The sequence below is a fragment of the Colias croceus genome, chromosome 21 (assembly GCF_905220415.1).
Source record: "Colias croceus chromosome 21, ilColCroc2.1".
In the NCBI taxonomy this organism is placed as follows: domain Eukaryota; kingdom Metazoa; phylum Arthropoda; class Insecta; order Lepidoptera; family Pieridae; genus Colias; species Colias croceus.
The window spans coordinates 5345227-5365398 of NC_059557.1; the positions used below are offsets into that span (position 1 = coordinate 5345227).

The 20172-nt window shown below is 33.8% G+C and overlaps 1 protein-coding gene across 1 annotated transcript; it reads left to right on the forward strand.

Moving 5' to 3' along the window:
* The first annotated feature begins 8827 nt into the window (after positions 1-8827).
* Positions 8828-19964, forward strand: LOC123701156. The gene is made up of 8 exons (XM_045648552.1): positions 8828-10858; positions 11497-11770; positions 12459-12624; positions 16042-16131; positions 16449-16568; positions 18789-18862; positions 19223-19381; positions 19785-19964. The coding sequence occupies exons 1-8, from the start codon at positions 8829-8831 to the stop codon at positions 19962-19964; spliced, it is 3093 nt and encodes a 1030-aa protein (XP_045504508.1). The 5' UTR covers position 8828.
* The last annotated feature ends 208 nt before the right edge of the window (positions 19965-20172 follow it).

The following is a 20172-nucleotide window of genomic DNA, read 5'->3' on the forward strand; positions in this document are numbered from 1 at the left end:
AACCAAGACATTATTTTTAACAACCAATTTGCCAAACATTTGGGTATTTGTTGCTACCTGGCAACTCTCCAAATCGTTTTAACTTTACGTGACTTTACAGTATATTCAAGTAGGTATGTAGTTATTCCATTTTGTTTCAAGCTCTTCAAAAACTTGACATAGTACAAAACAAATAGGTGCCTTCTAAAAATATCTTCTTGTGTTGTCTATTTGTTCAGCTTATCTCTGAGAAGATCCACCCGATTTTGATCAGATAATCCTCAACTGTATCTTTATATTTATTTACTCAAAACGTATTCAAGCATCAAAGGGTAGAAGATATTAAAAATATATAGAAAGGACACAATATAGTTGGTATCGGCTGTCCGGAACCCCACTCGATAACACCCTGTTTTACGAACGTAAAACATTTTTCGATGGAAGTATGAAATATCATGTGTTTATTTTTAGCTAGTTCGAGATCCGGTCGTGGCAAGTGACTAGTAATTTTCCAATTTTCATAAATTCGTAACACAAAAACTTCCGTAAGACAATAGCTAACCACAAAAAATTTAGACTCCTACTCCTCAACGACCTATAAAGTACAGTTTTACCAACGAATGTTTCCTTTCAGCAAAATTTGCTATTATTATTTCAAGTATTTTTCCTCCATAGCCCCAAAAAAATTTCCACCCTGTATATAATATTCACTTATGTAAACAAGGGAATTCCACACTACGTGTTGACAAGCGCCAAATTGTATCACGTATCCAAGGTGAGAGATTTCACGTCACATGAAATGTACCGAAAACAATCTGACAACCCGCCCTCGGTGCTTCAAATGGTGTTTTTAAGTGGAACCCTATACCGCCTTTTATTTTTTGAAGCATGTGTGATGGATGATCGTGTAATACTACCCTAGAATACTTCCCTAAAAATCACGCCACTAGAAGGATAACAATTTCTGGCTTAGTTTTAAAAATAGGTATATTATACCTATAAAATCGTTTTGTCGTACGCATTTTATATTGGAGTTATTAAACTAATTACTGATTCTACTAATCTTGGAAATCCTGATACATAATTATGATTCTCAAACAGACAAGTAATTACAAGTAAGTAATTATATAAGTAAGTAATTATATAAGTAAGATCTAAACAAAATGTTTCGTCTATGAAATCACGCAAATCTTTTTAAAATAACATTTTATTTTATCAATTTTATAAAAAATCGAGCAAATACGGAACATCATACTTAGTAGTTACTGATAACTGACGATACAAGTACAACCGTATAAGTAGGCTAGTGTAATTTTTTCATATGTATTTGTAAATAATATTGAGAATTGACCCTTGAGATCCGAACTTCCTTATACCTTTCATCGCATAATCATATAAAACTTTTTCGTATTCTAACCATATGGGTTTGCCTCTATATTCGATTTATTATAATATAGTTGAAACCCTATTATAAAACCACTCTTATCCTGTATGTCTGGATCAAATCTTTGTAGCGCTAAATATAAACAAAACAATCAGATTGTAATCTGAATCAAATTAATTTCAACGTCAATATTTTCATCGTTAAAGTTCATGTAGACGAGTTTCATAAAAACATGTTTACACCAGAATCTAAGCCTCTATACCAATTTATCTTAAAATCAATTTATCGGCTAAAGTTTTTTGTTTTTCTATGTAGATATTGGAGATTGCTCTTTAACCTTTATAAAAATGTAAAGGCTATGGTAAAAGGAAAGTCGTGGGTTTAAATGTTAAGCGACATTCAATTTTTAATGCTTCCTCTTTTATAGAAACCTTAATATGCCTGTATTGTATAATTTTTTAAGAAATAAGCTTAGGAAATAAGTAAGACAATTTTTATGTATATTTGTAGTAGCTAATTATTTTTGTCAAAGGTAATTTTTAAGAATAAAAAAAATTAAATCTCAACAAAAAATCTTTGCACCCTTATTTTCCGGAGAGTTAAACAAGTTGTACATACATTTGTCGAGACAGGTTTCAGTCCCTTTTCAGTCTAAGACACATGTGTAATAACTTTCCTTAGCTCAAACTAGACATCTTGTGCTTGAAAAATAATGCTGTCCTGAATAGATTTCTGTAAATCGTAAACCAGCGGTCCCACAAGTTGTGCTTTCATATACAGCGGAGAAATCCGCTATTTCGAAGAAATACTATAATATGTTATGTCTAGAATAGGTACCTACTGAATATATCACAAATTATGTGAAAGTATGAAAAAATTCCTTAGATCAATATTTTCGCCTTCTCATGTTTTTACGTAGGTACCCAATACCCATAAAATTTAGCAGATGTATGATCCATACAGATAAACATAATATGACGTTTGCAGAATCTTTCTTTATTAATTTATCTATCACTTCATTATCTTTGTTTGATATATATTGACATGACATCTTGTTAAATATAAAACTATAAATAAAGTTTAGCAAAGAGGAGTAAATATAAATGCACATTATTAAATACACTGGACCACATTTGACCAAGTATGGGAAACCGTACTTCTCTTAGTAGAAAAATAATAAATATCGATTTTTAAACCTATCGCTCCGCTCATACATTGCTTTGCTTGTAAACACGGTCTGTCCCAGGTTGTGAAGTAATTGCAAGGGGACATCAATTTGCTCGACTGCTCCCGATTGATTCAATCGATTTAAATCAACGCCGTAAAGACTAGCAGGGAATTGCTTTTACGTTTCTTTTGCTTCAGATTTACTTGCAAATGCGTGGTGTACCTATGAGAGCGACAAACAGTGATTTATTATTTGTTTACGTTAGGGTTACATAAAGCGAATAAGTAATTCTATTTGACAATGAATGAAAACAGATTTAAGTACTTATATGGATTTAATTAGACTTATTTCTAATGACGCAACAGAAAATGAAATAAACAATTATAAAGTAAAAAAGCAAAATATAAAATCAATTTAGTCAGCGCGATTTAGAAACATATTCCAAATACCCAATTGAGACTAAATAGAATTCATAAATGTTAAATAAAAAAATCCAATAATTTTTTACACGAGAAATGTTTTCTAGTGACAGTGATTTGTATTAAATTTTCAGTTCCCAATTCCCGCGTTAAAAGCTTTATCGTTTGACGGGCATGAATTGGGAATATACAAAATTGAACATTGCAATGTTGTAGATATCGATCTTTTAGCACATTCGCTGTCTTTTTATTATCTTTAAGAAGCTTTAATGAAAACAAAACACAAATAACATTGGTTGCTAATTAGGTATGCGTATGTACGTGAGCACTTCTAAACATCATATTATAAGATACCTATGTAAAATATAAGTAAGTATATTAATTGCATTTGAAAGAGTGTGCTTATATTAAACTAGCTTACCGCCCGCGACTTCGCCCGCTTTGTCTAAAATCTAATAAATTATATACTCAAACCTTCCTCTTGAATCAATTTATCTATTAAAAAAACTGCATCAAAATCCGTTGCGTAGTTTTAAAGATTTAAACATACCTACACAGGACATAGGGACAGTTTTATACTAGGTATGTAGTGATATTATAAACTAAAGCAAATTTTCTAAGGCAAATTTATGTACATTAAAAAGAGGTACCGTTTCGATGCATATTTTACGTTTATAATTATTTTAAACGAAATAAATTTAATACTTCAGTTAAATATTTATCAGCGGCACTGATACATCTCTATGCATCTCTATAAATAAGATCGTTCTAATATGTCTATGTATGCTTTACTTTAATAATGAATAAACCAAACCAGCATATAATCCTACATGAGTTACTAACTGTGAGACCATTTTCCCAACGAGCTTCTAACTGGGGTTCAAACTCATGTAAAATATTTGCATTGTTCCATCCCTCTCGTTAAGAACTTCAAAAGCAAATTATACATGCTCTTTTAATCATTATACGATTTTCCGTGCAAATATATGACAGATTTTCCTAGTTGAAAATGCTAGTTAAAAAGACTACCTATATCTACTAACAAAGTCCATTGTAATTAGTAACCAACCTACATATTTTTTCTATATAGTATAATATACTAGCGGTCCGCCCCGGCTTCGCCCGTGGTACATATTAACGTTTTCTCTACATAAGAACCATCCTCGTACTTCAAGGAATATAATAAAAAAAGAATTATCGAAATCGGTTCAGCCGTTCTCGAGTTATGGAATTACAACGAAAAGTGGCATTGATTTTTATATATTAGATAATAATCAATTAAATCAATAATAATGAGCTCTATTCCAAACGTAGTGACAAATAATAATAGAAAGTAGAGTTCAATTCGAAGATTACGAAATAAAGCAGAAACAACGTCACAAACGTTCTTATAATTTCATCATTTCCAATCAAATCTTTTCGGTTATCACTTTTCATATTTTCTACATTGATCCTTGAGGTCTTCATATTCATAATAATGATTATCAAATGTTTAATTATTTACTCAGTTAAGACATAGGTATTTCAGGGTAGTAGGTCAAGTAAGTAATCATGTTCATCAAGCATCTAATTACTTACATAACTAAGGCATCCAGGGTAAACAAGCTAGTGCACGAATGCAAATAGCTCATCGATCAGGAGCAATCCGCTTAGTACCGGTTTAATCTCAGCTCAATTCGCGACCCATCGTCTAAAACCGTTTCACTAAACATCCGCCAAATAAGGATTAAATGTTACTTCGAATCGGTGAATGTTACGGTACATGTAAATGAGGCATATCCATCATTAATTGAATGGTGAAGAGAAATAGGATATGACAAAATATAAATATTTTAGGACAATTTATATTAACATTTCAAACATTTAGTGGAGAATTTAAATATCTACATTCCAGCATGTGTATTTGTATAAACTAACTTCTCTAATTTCTGTAGTATTCATGTACTAAATACTAGAGGTAGGTATATTGTAAACATATTTCTATCCTCAAAGACTTGTCTTTGTGATATCTTCTTCTAAATTCCGCGCAATTGTTAGAAAATCTTTACTTATAGACCTACAAAATTAATAATGAAAACAATCCTTAATTCTTTAAATTTTCACGCAGCACGTATCTTTTACGACATACTTAAATGAGACCATAACTAGAAACTTCCTTGAGCAATAAAAAGTCCGCAGCATCGCCAAGAGCTAGCTAGTAATAAAACATTCAATCATCCCAAAAAAACGTTCTACTTAGTTAAATTGAACAGCACCCAGAGATTTCTTGTGGGGAACTAATTAATCAGGAGTTAGTCCATTACTTAAACTGGTGTTTACGTCCAACCGAGCCCGGGATTTATTGGAATCTCTTGTAATCCGAGCATTTTCGATTAAGACTCGTTTTTGACCACTATGTCGCATCGCCTTTAGATGTTTTAATCAAAGTACACCATACACCCTTTGTTCGCTGTATTTCATTAGCTATCTCAAATGTTTTGTTCTAAATTGAATTGGATCTCGGTAAATTCGATTTAATAATAGATTACCGGATTAAACGATTCGACGAAGTTGTATAATTTACTTAATAAATAAATAATAATAATAAAGCCTTCTTTATTCCATAACTCAAATTTTACATTTCAAATGGTGTTAGTATTATTAGTAGGTATATTATTATGCTAGTTAGTAAGTGTTAGTTTTATTGTTTATTTAGTTGAGGTATGGATCTCGTTGAGTAAAGGCCTCCTCCATTTTCTTCCAAAGATTTCTGTCTTTTCCCTTATAAATCCAATTTTTCCCCGCGACCCCTATAAAATCATCAGACCACCTTTTGAATGGACGTCCAACATTCCTTTTGCCCGAAACTGGTCCCTTCCATCTGGTAGTTAGCAGTGTCCACCTTTTGTCAGTGTAGCGCGAAATGTGACCTGCCCATTGCCACTTAAACTTCAAGGCGTGGGTAAGTGCGTCTAAAATTTTTGTTTTTTGGCGTATTGTTGTGTTACTTATTTTGTTTCTAATGTTTATATTTAAGATACTTCTCTCCATTGCCCTTTGTGTTGTATTTAATCTTTGTTTTACTTTATTAGTGTAGGTCCATGTTTGACAACCATACAGTAGACTAGGCAAGATACATGTATCCATTACCGTTCTCTTTATCTTCATACTGTAGTTCCCTTTTAGTATTTCTTTATATGACCAAAACTTTTTCCATGCAATATTTATTCTTCTTTCTACCTCTTCTTCGTTATTGTTTCTATTAAATGATATTTGTTTCCCTAAATATATGTAATTATTGACGTATTCTATCGTGCCTCCATTTATGTTGATAGGTATTTTAAAGCTATTGGTAATAATTTTTGTCTTACTTCTATTCAACTGTAAACCTACTTTGCCACTTTCTTTATCTAGCTCCCGGAGCATTTCTTGTAATTGTTTGGCTGTTTCAGAGAATAATATGATGTCATCTGCAAACCTGAGATGCGTCAAGCGTCGTCCATCAATATTGATACCATATTTTGCCCACTGTAAGTTAGAAAATATACTTTCCAGCACTGCTATGAAAAGTTTAGGCGACAAAGGATCGCCTTGTCTAACTCCCCTTTCTATTCTAATAGGATCACCTCTTCTTTCTAGTTTTACCTTACTGGTACTGTTGGAGTATATGCATTTTATAATGTTAATGTATTTGTCTTCCACGTTTGATGTTCTTAGTGCGTTCCATATTGAATTGTGGCTAATGCTGTCGAAAGCTTTACTATAATCGATGCAGGCTATGTAAAGAGGCATATTATATTCTTCGTATTTTTGGATTAGTTGTTCCACTGTATGAATATGGTCGATTGTACTAAAACCTGAACAGAAACCCGCCTGTTCCACTGGTTGTGTGAGGTTAATTTTATTAGCAATTCGATTTAATATAATAGAAGAGAAGAGCTTGTATACACTAGGTAGAAGGCTGATGGGTCTGTAGTTACTCAATTCCAGCGGATTCCCCTTTTTATATATCAAAACTATGTCAGATGAGCACCATTGTTTCGGTATTGTTTCAGTGTCTATTATCATATTAAATAGTTTTGTTAGGTGTTTCAGTAAGAAAGGGGCTCCTAATTTAAGAGACTCATTCGTCAATCCATCAGGTCCAGGGCTCTTCTCGTTTTTAAGTTTTTTTATTTGTGAGTGTACTTCTCCTTCTCTTATTGGTTCAATTGAATATAATTAATTTCGTATTGAATATAATTATATTCGTAAATTTTTTTGAATATAATTATAATTAATATAATTTACTTAATTAAGGATAAATGTCAATAAATGAATTAGAAACACAATAATACCAACATTTTAGATCTAACTTTGAAGATGATGAATAATATTTATATTTTTATATCGATAACATAAAGAACATATAAGAAATTATGTCCTTACGCCGTTATTCGAGGCCTTTAAACAATAATGAGAGAGACATCTTTGATTTCCGGCCGACATTACGTAGTTGTAGTTCCAATTATCTCCACAGAGGGCCTCGTTGTCGCGCTTCCGTGTTTACCAGAGTGACGTTTGTACAGCTAAGCTTTTAAATAATGGTTCTCGCAGTAATCAGCTCATTGGCGTCTTAATTTTCGTACCGACAGTATATCTTGGGATAACGCTGTTAGCGTTCGTTTATTATCCTTTGGAATAAAAGTTGTAGTTTGCTATTGCCTATTATATTATATTACGTTTTGAATAAAATAACGTTTTTCAAATAAAAATTTTAAATACTAAAATTAGTAACAGTTTAAAATTTAAATAGAAGTTGTCGTGTAAAGTGTATTTAAAATGAGTGACGGAAGTAGTGAGAAGATGCCAAATGATAATTTGGTATCCAGCGATTCTTTGTCGTCGTTATCGTCGGATGAAGAGGAGGTCGTACGTTCACCTAAAAAGACGGTTAAAAGAAAACGAAAAAGCAGCAAACCTAGTAAGAACAAGAAAACACGTAAGGAAAATGAAAGTTTGTCATTACTTTCAAATCAGGTCAGTGAAATACAGCATTTTCTTGCGAATTTCTCCTCTTGTTTTGGCTACTACCCGCCGGGGTATAGTTATTGTTCTGATGGAATTAATCTAGATAATTGTGATCATGTAAGCGAACCGGCTGTCGAGCCGAGCGTTTCTTTTAACTTCGATTTGACCACAAATTTAAAAGAGCCAACCGTAGCAAATACTTCAACTGAACATTTGCAATTATTAAATTCTCTTCAACATTTTAATTCGGAGAATTGGACAAACGTACGTTATGCCGATATTCAAAAATTGTATAACGCTCGTCCGGGATTTGTTGATCTTGAAGTAAACGATGAAATTAAACAATTCGAAAAATCTAATAATTTAATTGCAACTGAAAAGTCGTTAAGTGCTATTACTCATGCGTTAATTATGCAAAGCGATGCGTTAAAAAAGGGCGTATCGGAATTATTACAATGGACTAATGACAGTGAGGAAATAAATAAAGAATCTTTGCTTTCTAAAATTAAAGAGACATTTTCGGGCAGTTTTCAAAAAATTTCTCTTGATTGCTTACAATTAGTATGCGGTCGGCGAGCGGATATTGTTGAACAAAGAAGGGATTTTTTCTTAAACTTGGTAAAAGATAAGTTTTTAAGGGTTAGTTTAAAAAAGATTCCGCCTTCTTGTGAATATATTTTTGAAAAGGAAGCATTTTCTGAATTTTTAAAAATAAATGGCGGTATAAATAAAATTTTTTCGCAAAATAAATCCTCCTTTTCTGCGCAAGAAAAGCGAGCTATTTCTGGGTCCCAGGCTGCGCAACCTGGACCTAGTACGTTTATTCAGAACCAAACCGGTCGTCCCTTTGCACCGTTTGCGTTCAATTATAATAATAGTTTTAGACATTATGCACCTCCCAAAGGAGTGCGTCCTAATTATGACTTTAATGAGCGTTTATTTCGACCTCAATTTAGATCACAATCTAAACAAATGCGTTTTAACCGACCGCAATCTAACAGTACTAGTGCCTCGCGTCCAAGAGGCAAAGGTGATAAAAGATTTTGACTATTTACAGACGTTTCGGGGGGGCAGGTTAACGGAGTTTGTGAGTATTTGGAAAGAGAGGGGTGCTCCAGAAGCACTGCTAAAAATAATAACAGGTTACAAAATTCCTTTTCAAGCGAAACCGCCCTTGGTCATGCCGCGCCATACCAAGGTCCACTATCAAACTGTTCCATCTGTCGAGATGGATTTGGCAATAAACAATATGCTAACCGAAAATATTTTACAGCATGCCCCCGAAACGCCCAGTTTTTTATCTACCCTCTTTCTAACACCAAAAAGCGACGGTTCAATGCGTCCAATTTTCAATTTAAAAAGACTGAATCAGTATGTCAAAATAACGAAATTCCGACTAATTTCGGTACATCGAGTTCCAGACTTTCTACAGCCGCACGATTTCATGGTAAAAATCGATCTCACCCAAGCGTACTGTCACGTGCCCGTGGCCGTGAGTCATCGCTGCTTTCTGAGGTTGATGTACAAGGGCCAGATGTTACAGATGACCTGTTTACCATTTGGGCTCGCAACAGCACCCAAGGTTTTTGCGTCCCTGACGAACTGGACAGCGGAATTTCTGCGCGAAAAAGGTATTCGAATCATTGTTTTCCTCGACGATTTTTTAATTGTGTGCCAGGACAGAGCCAAGCTCGTCAACCAAGTGGAGTTCGTGCTAAAAAGTCTACAGGAGCTGGGCTGGAAGGTAAACACCAACAAATCTATACTCTCACCTCAGACCTCTTTAGAATACCTGGGTATAGTATGGGACACGTGGCAGAACAGGAAGAGTTTACCACAAAACAAAATCCGGAAAATAAAGGTAAATATTTCACATCTATTGAAGAGTCAGGTCATAACTTTGAAAGAGGCTCAGAGTACTGCAGGCTTTCTAAACTTTGCCCGTCTCGTAATACCCCAGGGCCGGCTCAATTTCCGTTGTCTTTTAACACTTTCAAACAGACTGCTGAAACACCAAGACCGAACGTCGTTTCATCTGCCGCAACAGGTAGTCAAGGAGCTCAAGTGGTGGTTAGTAAATTGCGAGAAGTTCTCTCGAATTCATCCTCCCTCAACCACACATTTCTTAACAACGGACGCGGCGGATTCGGGTTGGGGGGCCGAGCTAAATGGTATTCATATGAAGGGAGAATGGGTGGGCGCAGAAAGCTTACTTCATTCGAACCAAAAGGAAATGCTCACTGTTGTCAAATGTTTAAGGGAAGTGGGTCCCTCTCTGATTCATTCGTCAGTTCTTCTACAGTGCGACAACAAAGCCGTTGTAGCCTACTTGAAAAACGAAGGGGGTTGTCGGTCGGCGGAACTGATGAAACTAACTTACGAAGTTTACCATCTGTTAGACATTTTCGACATACATTTGATTCCTCACCACATTCCAGGCAGTTACAATATGGAAGCAGATCGCCTATCGCGGAACATGTCCCCCGCGGAATGGCATTTACTACCTTCAACGACAGATCTAGTGTTTGCGAAATGGGATCTATCAGATGTAGATCTGTTCACTTCAACACGAGCTCATGTGGTACCCAAATATGTGAGTCTAGACCAACGGGATCGACAAGCATGGAAACACAATGCGTTTGCTTGGGAGTGGACCTTCAGGTTAGCGTGGGTATTTCCTCCTCCGAGTGTCCTGCCCCGAGTTTTGATGCATCTCAATCGAGCGAAAGGTATGTACCTAATAGTAGCACCGAGGTGGCCGCGGGCATTTTGGAGAGCAGATCTGAAGTCGCGAGCGATAGCTCCACCCTTCACCGTCCGCCACCTGGAGACCAAACTAATAGATCTGACCACGGGCCTCCCTCCACCAAAGGTAAAGAATATGGTTCTCGAAATTTGGAAATGTGGGGGTGGACGCAAGCATTAGAAACATGGTCAAGCCAGCAAAAATCGCTCTTACGGTCAGGATGGCGAGGCTCTACTCTTAAAACGTATAAACCTGCTTGGGAACGGTGGATAAATTGGTGTTTAAAACACAATGTCGACATTAAGAATCCAACAGGATCTGATTTAGCCAAATATTTAGCTGATTTACATTTAGTCGAAAAACTTGCATATAGGACAATTTTAGTTCATAAATCAGTCGTGTCCACTTTATGTAAAACGGAGGACAATTCTAAGTTAAGTTCGAATATTTTAGTAAAACAGATATTAAAAGCTATAGCAAATACTAGCCCAAAATTGCGCGCGGGTAACATTTGGGATACTTCCATTTTGATATCATGGTTAACTAATCATAATGTGCAGAATAGTAGTAACTTGTGGGAAATTTCACGCCGTTGTGCCATTATATTATTATTGTGTTCAGGTCGTAGAATACATGACTTGACACTTTTGAGTGTTGCAGAAGGCTTTTATGTAGATAGTACCGTAGAAAATTCTATAGTTTTTTGGCCCAAACATGGATCTAAGACTGACTCGGATTCATATGTTCAATCAGGTTGGAAGTTATTGTCAAACGCAAGTAACTGTAATATCGACCCCGTATTTTGGATTAGAAAGTTATTAGATCTGGGCATGGATAGGCGTAACTTGGCTAGCGTAGATAATTTATTTGTAACCGTTTGTGGCAAGGCGAAAGCCGCTTCTAGAACTGTAATAGCTGGTTGGGTGAAATCTGCTTTGAGAGAGGCGGGTGTTGAAGCTGCTCCTGGTAGCGTTCGATCAGCTGTTGCCTCTAGGAGCTGGTTAGACAATGAATCTATAGATAAAATTCTTGCAAGGGGAAATTGGAGGTCACAAAATACCTTCAAAAAATATTATAGAAAAGAAGTGAGACCGGTTAATAATCAGAATAATTCTTTATGTGCTCTGTTTGAGCCCTTATCACAATAATAAATTGAAATGATTATATTAATTTATTTTTTGTAAATAATCACATTGGCGTCTTGTTTACCAGGCGAAACCAAACAATGTCTCATTATTGTTTAAAGGCCTCGAATAACGGCGTAAGGACATAATAGTTGAGTTTTACTTACCATTAAAACTCGTATTATGTCCAGGAGCCTTATTCGAGGCCTTACATTAAGACCTGCCTGGTAGTTAGTTTGATTAAATAATTAATAAAATTAAATTGTTAAAAATAATGAGACTCAATGAGCTGATTACTGCGAGAACCATTATTTAAAAGCTTAGCTGTACAAACGTCACTCTGGTAAACACGGAAGCGCGACAACGAGGCCCTCTGTGGAGATAATTGGAACTACAACTACGTAATGTCGGCCGGAAATCAAAGATGTCTCTCTCATTATTGTTTAAAGGCCTCGAATAAGGCTCCTGGACATAATACGAGTTTTAATGGTAAGTAAAACTCAACTATTAATTAGATAATAAAAGCAAATCCTCCGGGGTTTTGCTACTTTATAAGTTCTAATAACTTGTAAATTTCACTATGCCACTGGATAAGACTTACTGGAGTAAAAACTAAAAATACAATAACATAACATAATTCTGATTTCAGATCACTCCACTGTCACCTAAATGGAGATATGCTATAGAGAGGCGTATAGAAGACGAACGCAAATTAACCATGGACGCTGTAGGCCACGGAGCGAAGTTAAAGCCTGGACAATTTTGGAACCTATCTGGGACTTTTTTGTTCGCAGTATACGTCATGACAGCTCTAGGTAAATATTAAGAGATTTTATTAAAGTATCGTAGTATTAAATGTACAAAATGAAGATAATCTTCAATGTTAGAAACCTTCGGTCATGTTTAGAATTTGCACAATGCAAAACATACTGGGCATTAGTTATAAGGAGGGCCCTTTCTAAAAGGGTTTGATAAGCGTTCCATAAGACTAACGTAGTGTACCTACATATAAAAATATGGGAACTATATTTTCTATCACCAAAATTTATATTTGTCATCAAGTTGTATCACCTAATAAATAGATCTATCACCACGAAATATTTTCGTTCTCAGATAAACAAAAATTGTTCCCAGGTATGGATTATCAAATTAATGTTAATATATGTGTAAAATAAGAGATCGATAACCAATAAAATTATATTGCATTACATGAATATAAATTTCGTTCTTATAATAACAGTTTTGTTACTTAAATAATAGTTCTGTGCTCAGAATGGTAGATCTGTCACCAAATAAATCGATTATCGATCCCTGACTGCGACTCCTTTTTATTTGATATTTTGTCACCTATACAGTAGTAACATTTTATTTCGTTCAGATAATAAATTGATAGTATTCGTTATCAATTTAATACATCAATTTATAATTTTAATGAAAAAATGATCAAAGGGCGGAGACAAATTGGCGCGCTTTAAAAATTGACATGTGCAAACATACGGATTAGCCCACAGATTAGCCATATGCTTAAAGCTGGCCAACCCCCCACCAGAAGAAAAAAATGTGCTTATCGGCCAGAAAAGAAAAAGCGGCGCCCTTCGAAATCCAAACCAGCGCTGATTATTCAGTGATTATTGTTTTTTAACAATAAATATTGATTATTTTAACTTTAATTAAGTGTTTTATATACAATTATGCTAATCATTAGTCAGCTATTTAACCAGAGCTGATAATTCAGTGGTTATTATTTTTAAGAATAAATATTGATTATTTTAACTTTTACTTCTAAAAGTAACAAGGTGGCAAGGACCACAAGGAAAACGACGGAAAGGACGACCCACGAAACGATGGACTGATGACATCATAAACATAGCAGGAAATGAGTGGATCCAATACGCTAGGGATAGGAACGAATGGTGCAGGTTGGAGGAGGCCTTTACCCAGACAGGGGTTCCTGTTCAGGAGGAATGAGTAGTTCTCCAGACTTAGTTTTATAATCATAATGTTGTAATTTTTTATGGGAAATAAAAGGCTTTATTTATTTATTTTAACTTTTAGTAACATAATAATATGATTTATTGGTGATCTCTTTAAATTATTTTGCTTAAATATACTTTTTAGGACACACTTATTATAATACATACAAAAACATTTATATGGTACTAGACCTTATATCTCAGGATTTTAGGTGATTTATTGTGGATCTGATTTTGCATTGTTTGGTGACTACATTTTGGTGACAGATCTACTATTTTGAGGACAAACCCAAATTTAAGAAACACAAAACTAATTAAATTGGTGATAGCTTAAATGATACCCTAAAAATATTCAATAATAATTTCATATAGTGATTACACGAATACGAGTAATATCTCAGAGGTATATACCTACATCAAGTATCGAAATTGATTCTACAAAATTTGGTAGAGGAAGCAAATACTTTCCGAAAAAGTCGAACGAAATAAAAAGGATTGTTCAATGTTCGCTATACAAACATCTGACGTTACATCCCTTTGCTCTAGCTAGAGGGTTTCAAATTTAAGCCAAAACTCACTTGGTCGAACTCGCTAGTAACCGTTAATATTGGCTTTTCGGGAAGTGCCACAAGGATATTTGAAATCCTATCAGCTGCGTACTGGCGAGTGTTGCCAATGTTTTGATTAAAGTCGATATTATTCGTACGCTTTGGAATAGGGAGATATGAAATTCGTTGATTAATTGATTTTATGTAATGGATAGTTACATTTTTACACACATTGTATAGTTTTAAGTACTTTAAACACTATATCTATATTTCTTTGTTTTTGTCACTTAGGTACGTTGTTCGGATAATGGTGTACCTTGTTATTGGCGTACTTTATTATTAATTACTCTTTATTGTATTATAAGCTGTAAGGTACCTTTTATAAATGAAATAAAATAAACATTAAATAAAGTGTAAGGCTTGCATTCGATATTAATAACAAAAAATATGAAAGTTTCTGCTTTGATGTAAACATACATTAAAATTTATACGAAAACTAGCTTTCCGCCCGCGGCTTCGCCCGCGTTTTCAAAGAAAAACCCGTTCCCGTAGGATTTCCGGGATAAAACCTATCCTATGTCCTTTCTCGGGTATCAAAATATCTCTATAGCAAATTTCATGCAAATTGGTTCAGTAGTTAGGCGTGATTGAGTAACAGACAGACAGACAGAGTTACTTTCGCATTTATAATATTAGTATGGATTAGTTTTTCGAACACCTAATACCCATTCTGAAATAATCATATATAAGTTACATTAGTACCTACCTATGTTTTATTAATAATTCTTGTTAGCTTGAGAACCACCTACGTCCTACTGAATTAATTAAAGGCCCTTTGTTTTATAACCTGCTACTTGTTAGGTTTCTGTAAGTAAAATTTTCGTATAAGTATTTAAGTAACGAAGCGCTGTAAAAGTTAATGGTAGATACGCTTTGACTGTAGGAACAAATTATTCATAAATTATAATAATTTTATGTACCTTAAAGATTTGTTAGATACTAAATATTTTTTCTTTTTATCTTAATGGTACAATTCAGTTCTTTTATTTTGAAATAAGCTAAGCTATAAATATTTTACATTGTTGCTAAGCGTATTCAGAGGGTATACAAACTTTTATTATGTTTTAGAGCGTAGTGTTTGAAGATAAAATATTACGAGGTATCAAATATTATAACTTTTTGATAAAACACTTTTATGTTCACGACGTAGAACCTACACATCGTGAATAATATATTTTGCAATTTAATTCTAATAAAATTTTGTAATCAACAATTTCTTTCTTTACTGAAATACTTTTTTTTTATGGGAACAAAAGAAAGCGTTGTGCTCAATTTTACTGATACGTTCAAACTGTACATTTTTTTGTTTCGCTGTTTGAAACGGAACCATCTTTCTTCACATAGCGCAGCAATAGCAAGTCCTGGCAGATTTGCTAAAGCTTATCACTTTCAATAGAAAAATGTATACAGTAGCACCCTAAAAAATAAAAAAATAAAATTATTTAGAGCATGCTTCTTTAACTACACACAAATTTCAAATTTATTCAAGGCTCAAACATCATCAGGTAAGTTTTACGGTTATCAAAATTTATTGTAAACACTATAAAGTTTAAAAATTCAAAAAATATGTTCTATATACTTATGGGAAAAGACGCAACCATTAACACAACAAGACATAAAATAATACTTATTAAAAGCAATATCTTTCAAGGTTTCGGCGCTCCAGTCCCTCACACTATATGGGGACGAACATCTGGACTTATTTACGCAGCTCTTGCCATTCCAACACACATATATCTTAGTAAGTACATTTTTGGCTATAGTATAAAGGACATCACCGCTATTATTACAAAATAGTTTTTGCTTTGAATCGAAAGTTAACGTTGTAGCATTCCAACTTATACGTTTGCCTTAACAAAGACAAACGAACTCTATTATTTTTAATTCTACACAAGAACTTTCAATATTTTAATATTACAAAAAATTTGAATTTGAATATGTTTTTTTATTTGAAGTTAGAAGCGATTTAATCACATGTTATATGAAATGTATAAAGTTTAATTATTGTATTTTACTATAATAATTGTAACTCTGTAGGTATTATTATTATTTTAACAGTGGTCAATGCGAGCACGTGCTTCGTAATTAACGCCGAAGCATACATCCAATCTCTTACAACAAGTTTCAAAAGAAAAACTGCAATAGATTCTTCTAAATCGGATGTTCAGAATATCAAAGGTAAGATAAACTTAAAACTCATGCAAATAAAATTGGTTTATAACTTTATAGGTAGGTTGGCTACAATATACCCACTAACACCCTATAATAAATAGGTAATGAATGTAGAGACGTATTATTTAAGTATTTATTATCTACTAGTTTTCCGCCCGCGGCTTCGTCCGCGCAGTCAAAGAAAAACCCGCATAGTAATTCCCGTTCCCGTGGGATTTCCGTGATAAAACCTATCCTATATCCCGGGGTAAAAAGTAGCCTATGTCCTTTCTCGGGTATCAAAATCTCTCTTTACCAAATTTCAAGCAAATTGTTTTAGTAGTTAAGGCGTGATTGAGTAACAGACAGACAGACAGAGTTACTTTCGCATTTATAATATCAAGTATGGATTACCTACATTGATAATATTTTATTGACCCAATAGGTGCTTAGAAAATCATTAATAGCAACTCTAGCTCGTTGTTATCAATTTACTAACAAATTTTCTACTCAACCTTCAAGCATTAGTTAAAAAACAAATATAAGAGGACCTCCATAATACATTTCCCGTTTTCAATAAGTGGTTCCCCGACAGTACAGTCATTATGCGGCAAGCGCGAATAAGTGTCGCATTACCGTCCCTTCTGCATAAAAAATTGGCAGCCGACAGAGCCGGGCTCATTCTCTGGCCTTATTAGAATACGCGAACTATTATGTTTTTGTGTTCGTATTTTTCGTTCACCTTAAATGAGCTGTTCTTTTTGGAACAGAGTACAATGCATATAGGTATGTATCTAGTCTACATTATTAAGTACGTTGAGAGTTAATGGTTGCTTTTTTGAGTGACATAGGCTTAAGTGAGTCTTTTCTTGTCGAGTTCCCTAATAGCATAATTTTAGATAGATAGATAGATAGATAATTCTTTATACAGATTTACAATAAACACAGAAAAAGACAAATAGATGCAAGTATGTACAAATGGCGGCCTTATCGCTAGGCAGCGATCTCTTCCAGACTACCATTAATATTAACAGGGAAACACACGAAATTGATCGAACGTCATGTTAAAATTAAATTCCTCAAAATAAACTATCTAACCTTTAAAGTGAGTGTTCAACTCTGCCTCTAAACGAGGTGTGAAATAGCACCGCAGAGCAATATTTAGCGGAAGGGTCGGCAATAAATGCTAATGCTCTTATCAGCGTTTCACTAACTGTGTAGTTTTGTTTGCTTTTTGGCCTCTGTTTCACTTGTTTATTGTGGCTTCTAGCTGTTTTTAATTAAATATACATGAACGCTTTTTAAAAGCGTGAATTGTAAGGTCACTTGAGAGATATCCTGCTACTAATAAATAGTTAATTATGAAATTGACTTTTATACATAAAACAGTACAAAATTATTCTAATAATATCTATTTTAGTACAAGTTATATTTAACCCTATACTTAGATTCATACCTATAACTATAAATTTGTATCTAATCTACATAATTATTAAATATGATGGGGAAGCAAAACTCTATTTGTCATTTTGTGTTTTCAACAAGATGATCTTATAACAATACTGCAATTTCACCATTTAAATTAATCATTTAGCACACAAACAAACACGGCATAATTAATGATGCAAATTAATTCGACCATTGCCATTATTACTGTCAAAACCACTCGAAAATGGCTCATTAAATATCAAAGGGAAATTAGTTTATCCAACAACTAGTTATCTACTTAACTATTGTGTATTTGTTAGGTATAGGCTTTTTTTAAAGTGATAAACATATTATAATACTTACATAATATTAGACCTATAGTCAAAGAATATATTTATATACCTAAGTATAAGAAGAATCACGAAAGATATATTCTATCGAGCCGACAATCCTCGACCAGTGATTGATAGGTATTAGGGTGTTGTGTTGATAAAGCTATTAATTGTCCGATAAACTACAGCGCCTGTGAGATATATTGAAGTCTATACGTATACATAGATCTATCAGACATAGGAAAATATATTTTAATACTATGCAATTAATGGCATTAGGTACAACTTTTCTAGTCTCGAGTAGGTAATTAAGGTACCTACCTACCTAATTGCGCTATTGTTTACATCTGACTTTACTCGAAAACAATTTTTTTATGTGAAAAATGTTGATTAATGTATATATTATGTACTTAATTCATACAACAATTATTTACTAACATTATTTATCTATATGTAAAATAATATCATTTTATTTCCATGCACCAAGAAAGCTCGAACTGTAGCAGACATTCGGGAGCATTTAAACCGTCGAGAAATAGTTTTATTCGTAAAAATGTGAAGGTACGTAACATTATAATTTATAGCTACTTTAAAGTTATTACTAACAGTTATTTTAAGTAATCGAACATTTATGCAGTAGAAAAGTTATATTTAATAGATATACTATCTATATTTACAAAATTACCAAAGCTTTACATGCGAAAAGAAAGCGCTCCGAAATACATTATAATATGTCGTCACCCAACACTACATTTCAACTTGCCACAATGCCATTTGATATAATATTATGTCTGTAGCTTCCATTGTATGTTTCAAATAGTCGCTGCACACAGAATTCAGAATCGTCTCGTCAATAAAAAAAAACATTTACTTACTTTAACAAATAATAAATAATATTCATATAATATAATTATTATCCAGGGCTGCCTTAATATATTTTGCGTGGGACGCGGCCTGCCTTTTATAATCTTGATGTATTATGCCCTCGGAGTAGTTGCCTTTGGATTACTTCGCAACAAGAATGTATTGGAAACTATTATGTTTCCCTTGGAGTTTACGACAACTGGAGGATTGGAACATGTAAGTTTTCATTAATAATCCTACCTAATAATACCTACCTATATCTTTACAAAAACATAAAATTTGCAGGTTTATATTAGGTATATTAAACCCTTTGTGAACGGTTTCTATTATAGAAAGAAACATATTTCTAAATTCTATAGGTAGGTACCCATTGTTTTACTAAATTGTACATAATATAATACACAGTACATATTTTATTGTATGCAAAACTACTCGATTATGTATTTGACCGATTAGTTGAAAATAACGATTTGTACTTGTGTAAACTGAAATTATAATGGCATCAAATCGGCTAAAACAATCTTCAAAATCGGCCAAGACGTTTTTAGGTTAATTTATTCCAAACATCCAAAAAATATAACCTTCACTTATACCTATTTACAACAGTAAATATTTTCAGGTCGAGAGCTACGTGCGAGTTTTCTACGGGTTATACATAGAGGGCGCCATGTGGCTGTTAGCTTGCACTTTGGCAACACTTCGACGTTGCAGTAGCACCACCATAGACGATTTTGCGCGCGATTATAGACTCTTCGTCACAGAGAAATGTGTGGAATGTGAAAATGATATAAAACGATAAAGATTCTTATGACTTTTTATTAATTATCCCTGTAATTAAGTGCAGCACCTATTATTTGGTTTTGGAAGCGGTGTATCAGTATGACGATCAGTCATTTAATTAATTATATGTTAGCATATTTTACATCTTAGTTCGACGACATGTGTCATCCGCCAACACGCACTTGGCCAGCGCGGTGGATTATGGCCTGTACCCTCATAGGAGGCCC